Source organism: Bombina bombina, unplaced genomic scaffold (assembly GCF_027579735.1).
Source record: "Bombina bombina isolate aBomBom1 unplaced genomic scaffold, aBomBom1.pri scaffold_416, whole genome shotgun sequence".
Classification (NCBI taxonomy): domain Eukaryota; kingdom Metazoa; phylum Chordata; class Amphibia; order Anura; family Bombinatoridae; genus Bombina; species Bombina bombina.
The window spans coordinates 266842-287500 of record NW_026511782.1 but is presented as its reverse complement, the minus strand read 5'-3'; the positions used below and the strand labels follow the sequence as shown (position 1 = coordinate 287500).

The window sequence follows — 20659 nt, the reverse complement described above, 5'->3', positions numbered from 1 at the left end:
ACAGGAGAACTGATTTGATAAGAGCTGCAGGAACGGGATGAAATGCAATAACATAATGACTAGTTACTAATATTTTGTAGCTGTGCACAGCCGTTTAATGTCCCTTTTAACTCCCAGCAATATGTTGTGTATCACCAGTAACCCATGTCAGTTATTCTCTTCTACATATAAAGAGTTTTAGCTGCTTCTTCTGGCCTGTTAGGGCACACTTCACAGGCAGTTTGGTAACATTCATTGTATCTAGGTCTTTTAAAGGAACATACCATCTAAAATACTTAATTGTTAAAGGGACATGCATTCATTTTTTTCATGATTCAGATAGCACATATGTAAACATCTTTGCTATAAAATTTTCTTCATTCTCTTGGTATGCTTTGTTGAACAAGCATCAATGTACTACTGTGTGCTAGCTGACTACATCTGGTGATCCAATGACAAATGTCATATATGTGCAGTCAGCAGGTAGTTCCCAGTAGTGCATTGCTGCTACTGAGCCTACCTAGGTATGCTTTTCAACAAAGAACACTAAGAGGACAAAACAAATTAGATTGGAAGGTTGTTTGAAATTGAATTCTCTGTCTGAATCAGAAAATTTAATTTTCACTTTGTCCCTTTAAGTAAGTCTTTACAGTAGCTCTCAAATGTCCTGAGTACCAAGTTTAAAGGGACATTGTAATTTAATTCAATGTATTTTCATTGCTGCTCTTTTATATGCATGGAAGAAAATGTGTATAAGCTAAGAGTAGAACGTTAGAGGAAACATCTAAATAGAAATTCAGAGCAAGTAGCAGACAGTACCGCGAGTTACCGCAGAAGATTGTGCGCACACTCTGTTACGTTCCTAATACTGCTGGCCATTAGTACTAGCTGTTACACACGTGTATCGCTGTGTAGTGCAGGCGCCTGCATAGTTACATGCATACCGCGAACAGCAGCACCGATGTGCAGGAGTTAAATAAAGCTACCGCCTATAGTATTCCTGACGGGATTATAAAATTCACGTGAGTAAATATAAAACAATGCATCTTTTTAATTATCAGTATGTAAAAATACCTTTAATGGGTACAGATTAGTTTCCTCCCTTATTGTTGAAAGTCAGGTCCTGTGCTTTATGTAGTGTAGAGTAGCAGGTGGAATGTTTTATTTATTGTTATAGTTTTTATTGGATTCTAAAAAAAAAGCCGTACAAATGACAATGCAGACCCACAACTTATTAAAAGTACAATGTATACATGATACCTTATGCTTTATGTAGGAAGGAAGGAGGACACTCTGGGACCTTGTATTGTGTATTCGTTATCAGAGGAACATAAATACAGAGGTCACTTCTAGACTCCAGAATCTGAATGAAAATCACAGATGTCAGATGACCTGTAATGGCCACTCATGACTTAACAGTAAAGGTCATACATAACTCACTAATCAAAGCAGAACTATATAACAAGGCTTCAATTAACTTTATCAATATTTTTGTGCACTCACAGACCCATAAGTATATGTATAGGTCCTGGCTGTGTATGTAGTGTGGGATAACGGATTTCTGTATATAAGCATGTGTATGTAGTGTGGGATAAGGGATTTCTGTATATAAGCATGTGTATGTAGTGTGGGATAAGGGATTTCTGTATATAAGCATGTGTATGTAGTGTGAGATGAGGGATTTCTGTATATAAGCATGTGTATGTAGTGTGAGATAAGGGATTTCTGTATATAAGCGTGTGTATGTAGTGTGGGATAAGGGATTTCTGTATATAAGCGTGTGTATGTAGTGTGGGATAAGGGATTTCTGTATATAAGCATGTGTATGTAGTGTGGGATAAGGGATTTCTGTATATAAGCGTGTGTATGTAGTGTGGGATAAGGGATTTCTGTATATAAGCATGTGTATGTAGTGTGGGATAAGGGATTTCTGTATATAAGCATGTGTATGTAGTGTGGGATAAGGGATTTCTGTATATAAGCATGTGTATGTAGTGTGGGATAAAGGATTTCTGTATATAAGCGTGTGTATGTAGTGTGGGATAAGGGATTTCTGTATATAAGCGTGTGTATGTAGTGTGGGATAAGGGATTTCTGTATATAAGCGTGTGTATGTAGTGTGGGATAAGGGATTTCTGTATATAAGCGTGTGTATGTAGTGTGGGATAAGGGATTTCTGTATATAAGCATGTGTATGTAGTGTGGGATAAGGGATTTCTGTATATAAGCGTGTGTATGTAGTGTGGGATAAGGGATTTCTGTATATAAGCGTGTGTATGTAGTGTGGGATAAGGGATTTCTGTATATAAGCGTGTGTATGTAGTGTGGGATAAGGGATTTCTATATATAAGCGTGTGTATGTAGTGTGGGATAAGGGATTTCTATATATAAGCATGTGTATGTAGTGTGGGATAAGGATTTCTGTATATAAGCATGTGTATGTAGTGTGGGATAAGGGATTTCTGTATATAAGCGTGTGTATGTAGTGTGGGATAAGGATTTCTGTATATAAGCGTGTGTATGTAGTGTGGGATAAGGGATTTCTGTATATAAGCGTGTGTATGTAGTGTGGGATAAGGGATTTCTGTATATAAGCATGTGTATGTAGTGTGGGATAAGGGATTTCTGTATATAAGCATGTGTATGTAGTGTGAGATAAGGATTTCTGTATATAAGCATGTGTATGTAGTGTGGGATAAGGATTTCTGTATATAAGCGTGTGTATGTAGTGTGAGATAAGGGATTTCTGTATATAAGCATGTGTATGTAGTGTGGGATAAGGGATTTCTGTATATAAGCGTGTGTATGTAGTGTGGGATAAGGGATTTCTGTATATAAGCATGTGTATGTAGTGTGGGATAAGGGATTTCTGTATATAAGCGTGTGTATGTAGTGTGGGATAAGGGATTTCTGTATATAAGCGTGTGTATGTAGTGTGGGATAAGGGATTTCTGTATATAAGCGTGTGTATGTAGTGTGGGATAAGGGATTTCTGTATATAAGCGTGTGTATGTAGTGTGGGATAAGGGATTTCTGTATATAAGCGTGTGTATGTAGTGTGGGATAAGGGATTTCTGTATATAAGCGTGTGTATGTAGTGTGGGATAAGGGATTTCTATATATAAGCGTGTGTATGTAGTGTGGGATAAGGGATTTCTATATATAAGCATGTGTATGTAGTGTGGGATAAGGGATTTCTATATATAAGCATGTGTATGTAGTGTGGGATAAGGATTTCTGTATATAAGCATGTGTATGTAGTGTGGGATAAGGGATTTCTGTATATAAGCGTGTGTATGTAGTGTGGGATAAGGATTTCTGTATATAAGCGTGTGTATGTAGTGTGGGATAAGGGATTTCTGTATATAAGCGTGTGTATGTAGTGTGAGATAAGGATTTCTGTATATAAGCATGTGTATGTAGTGTGGGATAAGGGATTTCTGTATATAAGCATGTGTATGTAGTGTGGGATAAGGGATTTCTGTATATAAGCATGTGTATGTAGTGTGAGATAAGGATTTCTGTATATAAGCATGTGTATGTAGTGTGGGATAAGGATTTCTGTATATAAGCATGTGTATGTAGTGTGGGATAAGGGATTTCTGTATATAAGCATGTGTATGTAGTGTGGGATAAGGGATTTCTGTATATAAGCATGTGTATGTAGTGTGGGATAAGGGATTTCTGTATATAAGCATGTATAGGTCCTGGCTGTGTATGTAGTGTGGGATAAGGGATTTCTGTATATAAGCGTGTGTATGTAGTGTGGGATAAGGGATTTCTGTATATAAGCATGTGTATGTAGTGTGGGATAAGGGATTTCTGTATATAAGCATGTGTATGTAGTGTGGGATAAGGGATTTCTGTATATAAGCGTGTGTATGTAGTGTGAGATAAGGGATTTCTGTATATAAGCATGTGTATGTAGTGTGGGATAAGGGATTTCTGTATATAAGCGTGTGTATGTAGTGTGAGATAAGGGATTTCTGTATATAAGCATGTGTATGTAGTGTGGGATAAGGGATTTCTGTATATAAGCGTGTGTATGTAGTGTGGGATAAGGGATTTCTGTATATAAGCATGTGTATGTAGTGTGGGATAAGGATTTCTGTATATAAGCATGTGTATGTAGTGTGGGATAAGGATTTCTGTATATAAGCATGTGTATGTAGTGTGGGATAAGGATTTCTGTATATAAGCATGTGTATGTAGTGTGGGATAAGGGATTTCTGTATATAAGCATGTGTATGTAGTGTGGGATAAGGATTTCTGTATATAAGCATGTGTATGTAGTGTGGGATAAGGGATTTCTGTATATAAGCATGTGTATGTAGTGTGGGATAAGGATTTCTGTATATAAGCATGTGTATGTAGTGTGGGATAAGGGATTTCTGTATATAAGCATGTGTATGTAGTGTGAGATGAGGGATTTCTGTATATAAGCATGTGTATGTAGTGTGAGATAAGGGATTTCTGTATATAAGCGTGTGTATGTAGTGTGGGATAAGGGATTTCTGTATATAAGCATGTGTATGTAGTGTGAGATAAGGGATTTCTGTATATAAGCGTGTGTATGTAGTGTGAGATAAGGGATTTTTGTATATAAGCATGTGTATGTAGTGTGAGATGAGGGATTTTTGTATATAAGCATGTGTATGTAGTGTGGGATAAGGGATTTCTGTATATAAGCATGTGTATGTAGTGTGGGATAAGGGATTTCTGTATATAAGCATGTGTATGTAGTGTGGGATAAGGGATTTCTGTATATAAGCGTGTGTATGTAGTGTGGGATAAGGGATTTCTGTATATAAGCATGTGTATGTAGTGTGAGATAAGGGATTTCTGTATATAAGCATGTGTATGTAGTGTGGGATAAGGGATTACTGTATATAAGCATGTGTATGTAGTGTGGGATAAGGGATTACTGTATATAAGCATGTGTATGTAGTGTGGGATAAGGGATTTCTGTATATAATCATGTGTATGTAGTGTAGGATAAGGGATTTCTGTATATAAGCATGTGTATGTAGTGTGAGATGAGGGATTTCTGTATATAAGCGTGTGTATGTAGTGTGAGATAAGGGATTTCTGTATATAAGCATGTGTATGTAGTGTGGGATAAGGGATTTCTGTATATAAGCATGTGTATGTAGTGTGGGATAAGGGATTTCTGTATATAATCATGTGTATGTAGTGTAGGATAAGGGATTTCTGTATATAAGCATGTGTATGTAGTGTGGGATAAGGGATTTCTGTATATAATCATGTGTATGTAGTGTAGGATAAGGGATTTCTGTATATAAGCATGTGTATGTAGTGTGAGATGAGGGATTTCTGTATATAAGCGTGTGTATGTAGTGTGGGATAAGGGATTTCTGTATATAAGCATGTGTATGTAGTGTGGGATAAGGGATTTCTGTGTATAAGCATGTGTATGTAGTGTGGGATAAGGATTTCTGTATATAATCATGTGTATGTAGTGTGGGATAAGGATTTCTGTATATAATCATGTGTATGTAGTGTAGGATAAGGGATTTCTGTATATAAGCGTGTGTATGTAGTGTGGGATAAGGGATTTCTGTATATAAGCATGTGTATGTAGTGTGGGATAAGGGATTTCTGTATATAAGCATGTGTATGTAGTGTGGGATAAGGGATTTCTGTATATAAGCATGTGTATGTAGTGTGGGATAACGGATTTCTGTATATAAGCATGTGTATGTAGTGTGGGATAAGGATTTCTGTATATAATCATGTGTATGTAGTGTGGGATAAGGGATTTCTGTATATAAGCGTGTGTATGTAGTGTGGGATAAGGGATTTCTGTATATAAGCGTGTGTATGTAGTGTGGGATAAGGATTTCTGTATATAAGCATGTGTATGTAGTGTAGGATAAGGGATTTCTGTATATAAGCATGTGTATGTAGTGTGGGATAAGGGATTTCTGTATATAAGCATGTGTATGTAGTGTGGGATAAGGGATTTCTGTATATAAGCATGTGTATGTAGTGTGGGATAAGGGATTTCTGTATATAAGCATGTGTATGTAGTGTGGGATAAGGGATTTCTATATATAAGCGTGTGTATGTAGTGTGGGATAAGGGATTTCTGTATATAATCATGTGTATGTAGTGTGGGATAAGGGATTTCTGTATATAAGCGTGTGTATGTAGTGTGGGATAAGGGATTTCTGTATATAATCATGTGTATGTAGTGTGGGATAAGGGATTTCTGTATATAAGCGTGTGTATGTAGTGTGGGATAAGGGATTTCTGTATATAATCATGTGTATGTAGTGTGGGATAAGGGATTTCTGTATATAAGCATGTGTATGTAGTGTGGGATAAGGGATTTTTGTATATAAGCATGTGTATGTAGTGTGGGATAAGGGATTTCTGTATATAAGCGTGTGTATGTAGTGTGGGATAAGGGATTTCTGTATATAAGCGTGTGTATGTAGTGTGGGATAAGGGATTTCTGTATATAATCATGTGTATGTAGTGTGGGATAAGGGATTTCTGTATATAAGCATGTGTATGTAGTGTGGGATAAGGGATTTCTGTATATAAGCATGTGTATGTAGTGTGGGATAAGGGATTTCTGTATATAAGCATGTGTATGTAGTGTGAGATGAGGGATTTTTGTATATAAGCATGTGTATGTAGTGTGAGATGAGGGATTTCTGTATATAAGCATGTGTATGTAGTGTGAGATGAGGGATTTTTGTATATAAGCATGTGTATGTAGTGTGGGATAAGGGATTTCTGTATATAAGCATGTGTATGTAGTGTGGGATAAGGGATTTCTGTATATAAGCATGTGTATGTAGTGTGAGATGAGGGATTTTTGTATATAAGCATGTGTATGTAGTGTGGGATAAGGGATTTCTGTATATAAGCATGTGTATGTAGTGTGGGATAAGGGATTTCTGTATATAAGCATGTGTATGTAGTGTGAGATAAGGGATTTCTGTATATAAGCATGTGTATGTAGTGTGAGATAAGGGATTTCTGTATATAAGCATGTGTATGTAGTGTGGGATAAGGGATTTCTGTATATAAGCATGTGTATGTAGTGTGGGATAAGGATTTCTGTATATAAGCATGTGTATGTAGTGTGGGATAAGGATTTCTGTATATAAGCATGTATAGGTCCTGGCTGTGTATGTAGTGTGGGATAAGGGATTTCTGTATATAAGCATGTGTATGTAGTGTGGGATAAGGGATTTCTGTATATAAGCATGTGTATGTAGTGTGGGATAAGGGATTTCTGTATATAAGCGTGTGTATGTAGTGTGGGATAAGGATTTCTGTATATAAGCATGTGTATGTAGTGTGGGATAAGGATTTCTGTATATAAGCGTGTGTATGTAGTGTGAGATAAGGATTTCTGTATATAAGCGTGTGTATGTAGTGTGAGATGAGGGATTTCTGTATATAAGCATGTGTATGTAGTGTGAGATAAGGGATTTTTGTATATAAGCATGTGTATGTAGTGTGGGATAAGGGATTTTTGTATATAAGCATGTGTATGTAGTGTGAGATAAGGGATTTTTGTATATAAGCATGTGTATGTAGTGTGGGATAAGGGATTTCTGTATATAAGCATGTGTATGTAGTGTGGGATAAGGGATTTCTGTATATGGCACACAGGGGCTTCGTCATTGCCTGCAGGCCTTAGGTGAGCATTTGTGATGCCATCTGACACTAAATAAATATTAGATATGGTGTACTCGAAGATTAACTTGAGATGCAGATGTATTCTTCAAAATGATATTAGTTGTTTAAATATTGAAGAAATGAAAGTAAATTTTTACTGTGAGGTCAATCAAATAAGGCAAATGTTAGCTTTTTATCGCGTTCTGGATGTGAAGTAGACATAGATTACAATGTATTTCCTCAATAAAATAAAACTCAGTTTTAGCCGGACTTCTCTGCATGCCGACTTAAAGGGACACTAAACCCAATTTTTTTTTCTTTCATGATTCAGATAGAGCAGCAATTTTAATCAACTTTCTAATTTTCTCCCATTATCACATTTTCTTTGTTCTCTTAGTATCTTTATTTGAAAAGCAGGAATCTAAGATTAGGAGCCAGACCATTTTTGGTTCAGCACCTGGGTAGCGCTTGCTGATTGGTGGCTAATTGGTGGGCCTTTTTTTAACCATCATTTTCTGCCTCTTTCATATAATACAAAGCTTGGTAGACCATATAAAACACACAATGTGCACATGTTCTGGCTATTGTTACCGGTCACATTTCTTTTGCTTTCTGTAGTGATCATTCATTCATTTTATTATAACATTTTTGTTTTGGATTGCAGTTATTGTTTTGTATTATAAAAGAAATCTAAAAAAAACAAAGAATTTTTATGAGCGTATTATTAAAGCGCTGTTTGCTATTCTTCCAGTGACTTATTTATCATTATTGGGTCTATGATTTATTATGAAGTACACAGCTTGGATTAGTTGTGTGTACAACTGTAAACAGTCTTTGGCTTGATTGGACCTAAAGTGACCTAATTTGGTGTGACAGGCTGCCAAAATCTGTTAACATTATTTAATTTCTTTTTTTTTTTTAAATATCTCTAGAGTATCTGTGTAAGTTAGTGTATTTGCTGAAGATTTGCCAGGTGCCCATATGGGATTGCACTGCATTATGTGCACCTAAACTATAACATTTTCAGAAAGGTTCAGTGTTTACACTGAGATTACGTTTGCAGGAAGAGACTGGTCCAACCTGATTCTTCTGTTTTATAATGAGACTTGTTGTTCTTGCTAAGGATGTTATGAAATCACAAGGCTCATCCATTCATTGGTTCTTCCTATTAAGCAAACTAGTACCCTAACATTTTGTACAATTCCTCATCCAGGAGTTATCTGAAGACTAGCTTCCCTATAACATCTTCCCTGTTCCATATACTGTTGTAAAAACTCTGTAGTCATTGTTTTTGTTGTCAAAATTGTTCTGCGTGCATGTGTGTGTGTTTAAGCTCCATTTCTAGGTCACTATCTTTTATATATATATATATATATATATATATATATATATATATATATATATATATATATATATATAATATATATATATATATATAGTATCTCACAAAAGTGAGTACACCCCTCACATTTTTGTAAATATTTAATTATATATTTTCATGTGACAACACTGAAGAAATTATACTTTGCTACAATGTAAAGTAGTGAGTGTACAGCTTGTATAACAGTGTAAATTTGCTGTTCCCTCAAAATAACTCGCACAGCCATTAATGTCTAAACCATTGGCAACAAAAGTGAGTACACCCCTAAGTAGAAATGTCGAAATTGGGCCCAATTAGCCCCCCCCGTGTCATGTGACTCGTTAGTGTTACAAGGTCTCAGGTGTGAATGGGGAAACAGGTGTGTTAAATTTGGGGTTATTGCTCTCACACTCTCTCATACTAGTCATTGAAAGTTCAACATGGCACATCATGGCAAAGAACTCTTGAGTATCTAAAAAAAATTATTTGTTGCTCTACATAAAGATGGCCTAGGCTGTAAGAAGATTGCCAAGACCCTGAAACTGAGCTGCAACCCGGTGGGCAAGACCATACAGCGTTTTCACAGGACAGGTTTCATTCAGAACAGGCCTCGCCATGGTCGACCAAAGAAGTCGAGTGCACGTACTCAGCGTCATATCCAGAGGTTTTCTTTGGGAAATAGACGTATGAGTGCTGCCAGCATTGCTGCAGAGGTAGAAGTGGTGGGGAGTCAGCCTGTCAGTGCTCAGACTATATGCTGCACACTGCATCAAATAGGTCTGCATGACTGTCGTCTCAGAAGGAAGCCTCTTCTAAAGATGATGCACAAGAAAGCCTGCAAACTGTTTGCTGAAGACAAGCAGACTAAGGACATGGACTACTGGAACCATATCCTGTGGTCCGATGAGACCAAGATAAACTTATTTAGTTCAGATGGTGTCAAGCGTGTGTGGCGGAAAGCAGGTGAGTACAAAGACAAGTGTGTCTTGTCTACAGTCAAGCATGATGGTGGGAGTGTCATGGTCTGGGCCTGCATGAGTGCTGCCGGCATTGGGGAGCTACAGTTCATTGAGGGAACCATGAATGCCAATGTACTGTGATATGCTGAAGCAGAACATAATCCCCTCCCTTCGGAGACTGGGCAGCAGGGCAATATTCCAACATAACTACCCCAAACAAACCTCCTAGATGACCACTGCCTTGCTAAAGAAGCTGAGGGTAAATTTGATGGACTGGCCAAGCATGTCTTCAGACCTAAACCTTTTGAGCATCTGTGAGGCATCCTCAAACGGAAGGTGAGGGAGCGCAAGGTCTATAACATCCACCAGATCCGTGATGTCGTCATGGATGGAGTGGAAGAGGACTCCAGTGGCAACCTGTGAAGCTCTGGTGAACTCCATTCCCAAGAGGGTTTAGGCAGTGCTGGATAATAATGGTGGCCACACAAAATATTGCACTTTTGGCCCAATTTGGATATTTCCACTTAGGGGTGTACTCACTTCTGTTGCCAACGGTTTAGACTTTAATGGCTGTGTGTTGAGTTATTTTGAGGGGACAGCAAATTGACACTGTTATACATGCTGTGCTATGTGTGTGTGTGTGTGTGTGTATGTATGTGTATATGTATATATATATATATATGTATGTATGTATGTGTGTGTGTGTGTGTTTATATGTGTATGTGTGTATATGTGTGTATATATATATATATATATATCTACATGTGTGTGTGTATATATATATATATATATATATATACACACACATACACACACACATATTTATACACACACACATATTTATACACACACACACACATATTTATACACACACACACACACACACATATTTACACACACACACACACACACATATTTACACACACACAATAGTGCTGGAAGATCATTTTAGATCAGGTCATCTGAGTGGAGAACTTTATGGGAGGAATCTCTTTGGGACTCCCAGGTTCCGCCCTCTTCCTTTGAGCATTCAGTGAGTTCAGCCCCTGTGAAGTTTGCACTATTTTTTCTCTATAATCAGGTGGATCTTTCATCATTGAGGCCTTAGTCTAGATGTCCTAATTTCTTTCCTCTGGCATTGAGAGTCCACAAAACGTTCTAATTACTAGTGGGATATTTACTCCTGGCCAGCAGGAGGAGGCAAAGAGCACCCCAGCAGAGCTGTTAAGTATCACTCTCCTTACCCATAACTCCCAGTCATTCTCTTTGCCTTGATCATGGGAGGGCACTTTTCATCCCATTCTGGACCTAAAATGTCTCAATTCCTCAGGGTTCCGTCCTTCAAGATGGAGATCATCCGTTCTATTCTTCCTTTGGTCCAAAAGGGTCAGTTACTGACGACCATAGATCTGAAGGATGCGTATCTTCATGTTCCTATTCACAGGGATCATTACCAGTATCTAAGGTTTGCCTTCCAGGACAAACATTTCCGGTTTGTTGCCCTTCCTTTTGGCCTTGCTACAGCTCCCAGAATTTTTACAAAAGTTCTGGGGGCTCTTCTGGCAGTGGTAAGGTCCCAGGGTATTGCTGTGGCGCCTTATCTAGACGACATTCTAGTTCAAGCGCCATCTTTTCATCTTGCAAGATCTCATACAAGATGTTGTTGTCTATTCTACATTCCCACGGATCAGTCTGGGAAAGAGTTCCCTTGTTCCAGATACAAAGGTGCGTTTCTTGGGAAACATCATAGATTCCCTGTCCATGAAGATTTTTCAGACGGACGTCAGAAAATCCAAACTTCATATTTCTTGCCTGTCTCTCCATTCTGCTATTCGTCCATCTGTTGCTCAATGCATGGAGGTGATTGGACTGATGGTTGCCTCCATGGACATCATTCCTTTTGCTCAGTTCCATCTGAGACCTCTGCAGCTATAAATTTGGATTCCCCAACAAGAGTCTCACTCTTGTGGTGGGTTTCACAGGACCATTTGTCTCGGGGAACATGCTTCCTGAGGCCTTCCTGGGTGGTTGTGACCATGGACACCAGCCTGTTAGGCTTGGGAGCAGTTTGGGGTATGTTAAAGACACACGGTCTGTGGACTCCAGAGAATTTGTCTCTTCTAATAAACATCTTGAAGTTGAGAGCAATTTTCTATGCTTTAATACTGTAGCTTGGCCTCAACTAGCTTTGGTCCGATTTATCAGATTTCAGTCGGACAACATCACCTCCGTGGCCTACATCAATCACCAGGGAGGAACTCGGAGATCCTTGGCAATGGAGGTGACTCTCATTATCCAGTGGGCAGAGTCTCACGATTGCCATCTATCTGCCATCCACATACCAGGGGTGGACAACTGGGAGGTGGATTTTCTAAGTAGGCAGACTTCTCATCCCAGAGAGTGGGCTCTCCACTCAGAGGTTTTCACAATGATAACTCTCAGGTGGGGGGTTCCGGAGTTGGATTTTATTGTGTCTCGTCAAAACACCAAGCTTCCAAGGTACGGTTCAAGGTCAAGAGATCCTCAAGCCGTTCTGTTAGATACTCTAGCAGTTCCTTGGAGCTTTAATCTAGCATACCTGTTTCCTCCGTTTGTGTTGCTTCCACGAGTAATTGCTTGCATCAAACAGGAGAGAGCTTCTGTGATAATAGCTCCTGCATGGCCTCGCAGGATCTGCTTTGCGGATCTGCTGACGATGTCATCTCTTCCGCCGTGGAGGTTACCTTTCAGGTAGGACCTCCTTCTTCAGTTTCCCTTCATCTAAATCTGGTTTCTCTGAAGCTGACTGCTTGGAAATTGAACATCTAAGTTTGGTTAGACGTAGCTTCTCTGACAACCGGTTACTCACAGAATTTACCATAGGGTATGGTGTACATACCTTCATTGGTGTGATTCAAAAGGTTTTTCTTGGAACAAAGTAAGGATTCCTCGAATTTTGGCTTTTCTTCAGGAGGGCCTGGAGATGGGTTTGTCAGTCAGTACTTTGAAGGGTCTGATTTCTGCTCTGTCTATTCTGCCATCCACATACCAGGGGTGGACAACTGGGAGGTGGATTTTCTAAGTAGGCAGACTTCTCATCCCAGAGAGTGGGCTCTCCACTCAGAGGTTTTCACAATGATAACTCTCAGGTGGGGGGTTCCGGAGTTGGATTTTATTGTGTCTCGTCAAAACACCAAGCTTCCAAGGTACGGTTCAAGGTCAAGAGATCCTCAAGCCGTTCTGTTAGATACTCTAGCAGTTCCTTGGAGCTTTAATCTAGCATACCTGTTTCCTCCGTTTGTGTTGCTTCCACGAGTAATTGCTTGCATCAAACAGGAGAGAGCTTCTGTGATAATAGCTCCTGCATGGCCTCGCAGGATCTGCTTTGCGGATCTGCTGACGATGTCATCTCTTCCGCCGTGGAGGTTACCTTTCAGGTAGGACCTCCTTCTTCAGTTTCCCTTCATCTAAATCTGGTTTCTCTGAAGCTGACTGCTTGGAAATTGAACATCTAAGTTTGGTTAGACGTAGCTTCTCTGACAACCGGTTACTCACAGAATTTACCATAGGGTATGGTGTACATACCTTCATTGGTGTGATTCAAAATGTTTTTCTTGGAACAAAGTAAGGGTTCCTCGAATTTTGGCTTTTCTTCAGGAGGGCCTGGAGATGGGTTTGTCAGTCAGTACTTTGAAGGGTCTGATTTCTGCTCTGTCTATTCTTCTGCATAAACGTTTGGCTGTTCTGCCAGATGTTCAGTCTTTTGTTCAGGCCTCGGTCAGAATCAGGCCTGTGTTTATCTGTTGCTCCTCCTTGGAGTCTTAAACTTGTTCTTAGAGTTCTGCAGCAGGCTCAGTTTGAGCCAATGCATTCTGTTAATATTAAATTACTATCTTGGAAGGTTTTGTTTCTTCTTGCTATTTCTTCTCGCAGAGTTTCTGAACTTTCGGTTCTGCAGTGTGATTCCCCTTACATTATTTTTCATGCTGTTAAGGCGGTCCTACGTACTAAGCTGGGGTTTCACCCTAAGGTAGTGTCGGATCGCAATTTTAATCAGGAAATTGTTGTTCCTTCTTTTTGTCCTAACCCTTCTTCCCAGAAGGAACTTCTCTTGCATAACTTGGATGTTGTGCGTGCTCTTAAATTTTACCTTCAAGCAGCTAAAGATTTTCGGCAGTCTTCTTCCCTGTTTGTCGTTTTCTCTGGTAAGCGTAGGGGTCAGATGGCCACTTCTACCACTTTTTCTCTCTGGTTGAGAAGTGTTATTCATTTAGCTTATGAGACACCTAGACAGCAGCCTCCTGGGAGAATTATGGCTCATTCCACTAGAGCTGTTTCATCTTCATTGGCTTTAAAAAATGAAGCTTCTGTGGAGCAAATCTGTAAGGCGGCCACTTAAGTCCTCTATTCATACTTTTTCCAAATTCTACAAATCTGATACTTTTGCCTCAGCTGAGGCTTCTTTTGGGAGAAAAGTTCTTCAAGCGGTGGTGCCTTTAGTTTAGGTCGTCTGTCTTGTTCTCTCTCCCTATTCATTCTGTGTCCTCTAGCTTGGGTATTGGTTCACACTAGTAGTTAGAATGTTTTGTGGACTCTCCATGCCATAGGAAAGAAAACAAAATTCATTCTTACCTGATAAATGTATTTATTTCCGGGCATGGAGAGTCCATGACCCGCCCTTATTCAAATTAAGACGGCAGGTTTTTTTATAGTCCTCAGGCACCTCTATACCTTTGTGTTATCTTCTTTTTCCGTTTCTCTTTGGGGTTTATGGGTAAGGGGAGTGATACTGAACAGCTCTGCTGGGGTGCTCTTTACCTCCTCCTGCAGGCCAGGAGTGAATATCCCACTAGTAATTAGAATGTTTTGGGGACTCTCCATGCCCGGAAAGAAATACATTTATCGGGTAATCATACATTTTGTTTCTTCAAGAAATAGACTCTCCCCTTCTTTTCGGGTCCATGACTCCTCTGAGGTCTTGTCCTACACAAATAGTATCCTAATAGAAACTTTTTTCGATCTTTGCTTGGCTACAGTTAAAATTAGAGATAAAATGGAAAAAAGACAGAAACCCCTACTCCTCCAGCCTACACTCAAGTCTATGGTTCACTATTAACATATTAACCCAGTTGTGTAAAATAGCTGATGCTTCATGCACTGTTACTCTGTGTGGGGAAAAAAAAGAATTTAATAGTGCAAGCGTTCTGTCTTGTTTTCATTTCAGAAAGTGATTACAGCAACATAAATGCTTTCACTAATAGCTTATTCTATGCAGATCATCCATTAAGTGCCACATGTTTACACTTGTTTACCTCTCATTTAATACTAGTGGTTCAAGGCTAATAAAGGGTCTACCCCACTCCCATAAATTTATTTATTAAGGTTATCTATGTGATGAGTCAGATTGCCATGACAGTAACTTAATAAAAACCCTAAATTAAAAGGGATGCACCTGTGGTTTTGGTTTTGTTTTAAATCAAGTTACTTGAGCCATTTTGGTGCTTAGAATGTGCTGCTAGATTCTCATATTAGAGCCCAGATAGCCAATAAATAATTACATAATATATATTACATAAGTAAACAGGTGACAATCCTTTATATGCCAATCAGCTGCTACCTAGAGAGTCAGCCTCCCATCAAATAGTAAATATGTGACAATGGCAGGAGAAGGAAACCCATCATTGGAAAGAGTGGGTATCCCCCTTTTTGTAAAATAGTCTTATGTTTTTATGGAGGATTAACAGGCCCATTGTTCCTTTAAGGACCTACATGGTACCTAGCAGTGCAGGAAAATGTCATAATAGTGGTTAGAGGGGCGTGGGGGTCTAATACCCTTTTAAGTAAATTTAATGGAAAATAACAGAGATCTGAAATAGCCCTCTCTTCCCCTTATTGTCCAGTTGTGCAGGTGATCATCATCCTCATGGTGACCTGCTGCATCCAAGGACAGGAGCGTCACCATCTGTCATATGAGGGTGACGTCACCTGTAAGGATCTATATATTTGTTTGTTAGTGTTTGTTTATTAGTTACCTGTTGTGATGGAGCCTCTTTAACTTGTTTTAGAAATTTAATTTGTTGATAAACAGCCTAATTTTGTCCATAACTTCTTCACTGCTTCTTCAAAGTGTTTTCCATTACTGTAGTCACTTCGCACTTTGTGTAAAAATCAAACAGACATGTAGTGCGCCCAGCTGCCACGCCCCGTATCTGCAGCTGATTAAAGGAAAATGGTGCTATTTTCATTGTGATCTCTTTGAGGGTGTGTAGTCAGTTTGAAGAAAGATAATTATTCTCTCTCTTCATTACAGATATAGCGTTTCACTGTCTTCAGCTTTACACTAAATTGCTGAATTACTTACTATGAATTATAGCAACACCAGTGCACTTTTTAGCCTTTTGTCATACATTGTCCTTTCTTCCCTTAGATTGGTAATTACAAGCGCGCAGTAAGGCGGATAGATGATGGCCACAGGCTTTGCAATGATCTGATGAATTGTCTGCACGAGCGGGCGAGAATTGAGAAGGTTTACGCCCAGCAGCTAACAGAATGGTCAAAACGGTGGAAGCAACTTGTGGAAAAAGGTTTGAAAAAGCTTTGCTAAATGGTTTCTTGTTTTGCGGTATATGTGAGCGTAATACACACCCACTGTCTAAAATGATGCATCAAAAAATCTGAGTGATGATCAGGTCAGCCGGTTGGACCTTTGTTTTTTCTTTTTTCTTTTTAAGGGTATTAAACACTTAAGGCCTAGATTACGAGTGGAGCGCAAAATTGCACTTTTATAGAAATATACTTTTTACCTCTGTAATTACCTTGTATCTAAGCCTCTGCAGACAGTCCCTTTATCTCAGATCTTTTGACAGACTTGCATTTCAGGCAATTAGTGCTGACTCTTAAATAACTCCACGTGTGTGAACACAGTGTTATCTATATGAAACACATGAACTAATGCCCTCTAGCTGTGAAAAACTGTCAAATGCATTCAGATGAGCTGTGACCTTCAAGGGCTTAGAAATTAGCATATGAGCCTACCTAGGTTTAGCTTTCAACAAAAATTACCAAAAGAACAAAGCAAATTTGATGATAAAAGTAAATTAGAAAGTTGTTTAAAATGACATTCCCTATCTGAATTACGAAGTTTAATTTGGACTTTATTATCCCTTTAAAGTGAATGTAAATTTAAATGATTAAGTGCCCGGTTTTTAAAAATACTTTTAAAAACAGGGACTCTTTCATTCACTAAAATTTAAATTGAAGCGTTTTTTTTTTTTTTTTTTTTTAAATACCTTTTTCCTTAGGAAAACCAGACCTGCAATCCTCTGCCCACAGCTCCTCTGTACTTAGCACAGTAATGACGAAACCGGCTTCCTCCTATCGTTGCGAGCACCCCACGGCATCCTGCTGGTGAGGCCACGCCGTGATTGGAGCTGGTTTCGTCATCAATATGCTAAGTACAGCAGGAGAAGTGGGCGAAGGATCGCCGGTTTGTGTTTTCCTAGAGATAAAGGTATTTGAAAAAAACGCTTCAATGTAAAGTTTAATGAATGAAAGAGCCCCGGTTTTTAGAAACTGAGCACTTATTCATTCAAGTTTACATTCACTTTTACTACTGTACACTTTATTTTGGGGGCAATTGGGGCACAATGTTTTAAATAACCTGAGGTCTGACTTGTAATGGCTGGTTATTTAATGTGCACCCTTAAAGAGGCAAATGTGCCCCTTTACGGCCGCACGTTAAAATAGCTCTCCACTTGTAATATAGCCCTAAATACATGTTAAAAGCAAAGGTTATTCCCCCCCCCTCTAGTTATGGGTGCTGTCTCTCATGTGCAAATCTATCTTTCACTACATGCCAGGATTTAGTGTTTAGGGTCCCTTTTAGTATTCCTGATATGCAGACAGGAGAACAATTTCTGGTAAAAAATAGAATCACCTCTAGAAGGCGCCCAATTCTCTATAATTTTACAAAATCAAAAATATTTGTATATTTGTTTGGTCTCTTATTTAGCATACTGTGCAATTGTTCTAGTAGTAATAATATATATATACATATTGGTGGGTTACAAAGAAATAATCCATAGCGGTTTCCTCAGCTAAAGATACAAAAAGGCTGTGAAAAGTGCTGCAGTTTTATTTGTCTTTAATACACAATAGTTAGTATTATGTCTATGCCACTCTGTAAGAAGCTGGGTGATTTAGATGCAGGTTTAGTCTATTGCAGTGCCTTTAATGACTTGCTTGTATCCAGTGATGTGCTATGTAACGCCCCTTTATGTAGATTAAAGTATTGATATCGGTTTTCAGCTAAGTTAACGATTATTTTTTTATTAAAGTGTGTTTTTATCTGCAAGCCTTTGCTTTTATTAGGGCAACAAGTGCATCTAATATCAGTCTTGTTCTTTATAAATGATATTGTGCTGTAAAATGTGCCCCAATTTGCGCTTGTGGTTTTCATGGTCTGCAGCTGTGCTTTACTGCTGTAATCTATAAGGATTGTTGTTTAGTTTTATGCTGTTGATCTAAAAAACAAATTGGAATAATCATGAAGAGTGGAAGATGTAGAAAACCTTCACTCGCACACAGAGTGTGCTTTATATAGAGCAATGGTTTAGATGGATAATTATTGCAGTGATGCCCTGTTTCATAGTGGGCACTTGGTGTCTTGGTGCTGGAAGGGGCCCTAACTGGCTGCAGAACTGCTATTATCTAGACAGGATTGTACTGATGTCTTTCTATGAGATCATCATGTAAATGAAATGCAAGTAACCCAAGCCGCTCTCCTCCGCTAGGGCCCCAGTACGGTACGGTGGAGAAGGCATGGCACGCCCTCATGACAGAAGCAGAGAAAGTTAGCGAACTCCATCTAGAGGTGAAAAATGCTTTGATGAATGAGGACTTTGAAAAAATCAAGAATTGGCAGAAAGAGACGTATCACAAGCAGATGATGGGGGGCTTCAAGGAGACCAAAGAGGCAGAAGATGGCTTCAGGAAAGCTCAGAAACCTTGGGCTAAAAAGCTTAAAGAGGTAAATGATAAAGTGTAGAATTACTGGTTTTCCACAAATAGACCTGTGGTAGTTATCAGCTGTGCACAAACATGCACTTCCTGTTACTTTCAAACTTAAAGGGACATTATACACTCATTTTTTCGTTGCATAAATGTTTTGTAGATGATCTATTTATAAAGCCTATAAAGTTTTTTTTAAAATAAATGTATAGTTTTGCTTATTTTTAAATAACATTGCTCTGATTTTCAGACTCCTAACCAAGCCCCAAAGTTTATGATAATACCGACGTATACCTACTCCAGCTTGCTCCTGTTTGTGTAAAGGGTCTTTTCATATGCAAAGGGGGGGGGGGGTCTTATTTCCCACTTGCAGTGGGCTTTCCAGCTACCTTTTCATCGGAGCTAAACTGAGAGCTTCTAAGTACGTTTTTAAACCATTTTATACTGGATTTTTATATCAGTATCTGTGCATCTTATTCTTTATAGTAGTGTTTATTACATGCAGTTATATGAAAATGAGTGTATACTGTCCCTTTAATTAGCTTTAACTTAAAGGGACAATCGAGCCAAAATTGGAATCCACATGGAAACAATTCAGATTTGAATAGGAGCATTTTTGTAATATGCATGCATTAGCAAAATGCTTCTAATAAAAGCTATAGCGGTTTCAAATGTGTATTTAAGTATGCACCGTGCACCAGCATTTTATACACAGAACTTGCTCAGAGAGCCTAAGGTGCTTTTACCATCTGGTAATGACTCAGTTTGTTAATTGCTGACATAAAACAAGCCCCACTGATGATTTGAGCAGCTACAGTATTAAAATGCTGGTGCACTGAAAATATCTAGCTATGCTTCACATACACGTGCATAGAAAAATGTTAACACTAAAACAGTTTATAACTTTTAATAGAAGCATTTTTGCAAATACATTTATATTGCAGATGTTTCTATTCAGAGATGTAATTCATCTATGTGCGTTTACATTTTCACCAGAATGTCCCTTTAACAAAACTTGCAAAACATAAATGTTAATAGTGTTCTCCTTTAGGGCTCTATTAATCATAAGAAGTAATCGGACATTCACAAGCAATAATGCTTTAATTCATTAGAGCATGTCACTTTTAGGTGGCTGCCATTTGATAACTCTGTTTAACCCCTTAAGGACACAGCTTCAGTTTGCTCAATTGTTCTATGATGGAATAATTCCATCATCGGTCTTTAAAGGGACATAAAACAGGTTGAGATCTGTGCATATTATAAAAGGGCTAATTAATTAAAAATAGTTTGCATAAAAAAAATTTCTAAATTGCTGACAAGTATTTTACAATAATTTTCGAAGATAAGCAAAATGAATGACATGGCTAAGCTGCCTGGAGCAGCCAACTCCACCCCCCCCCTATCAGTGTTTAGACACAGGCATTGTATTTCAACTGAATTCACAGCTTCTATGCAGCTCCAGCAGATAATCCCTATGCACTTCTGCATTCTACCAAAACAACAATAAACATAGATACAGCCATAGAAGGAAATGTGTGGGGGGAGTTAGAGCTGTACAATTCAGTAACTAAATAGAAAGGGTTAATGGCGAGGCACTGCAGTATAAATTTGCAGGTAAAGTAATTGAAGTACATATTATTATATTTTGTCTCTATCTCAACTTGTTTTATGTCCCTTTTAAGGAGATAAGATCCCCAAAGCGATTAAATATGTA

The 20659-nt window shown here is 38.5% G+C and overlaps 1 protein-coding gene across 3 annotated transcripts in view; it reads left to right on the top strand.

The window, feature by feature from the left end:
* Window positions 1-20659, top strand: part of PACSIN2 (protein kinase C and casein kinase substrate in neurons 2) — a 268976-nt gene that overhangs the window by 165780 nt on the left and 82537 nt on the right. For all 3 annotated transcript variants that reach the window (XM_053696714.1, XM_053696715.1, XM_053696713.1), the window contains exons 3-4: window positions 16364-16520; window positions 18729-18964. In XM_053696714.1, the coding sequence (XP_053552689.1) occupies window positions 16364-16520; window positions 18729-18964 (393 nt within the window). The remainder of the gene's footprint in view (window positions 1-16363; window positions 16521-18728; window positions 18965-20659) is intronic.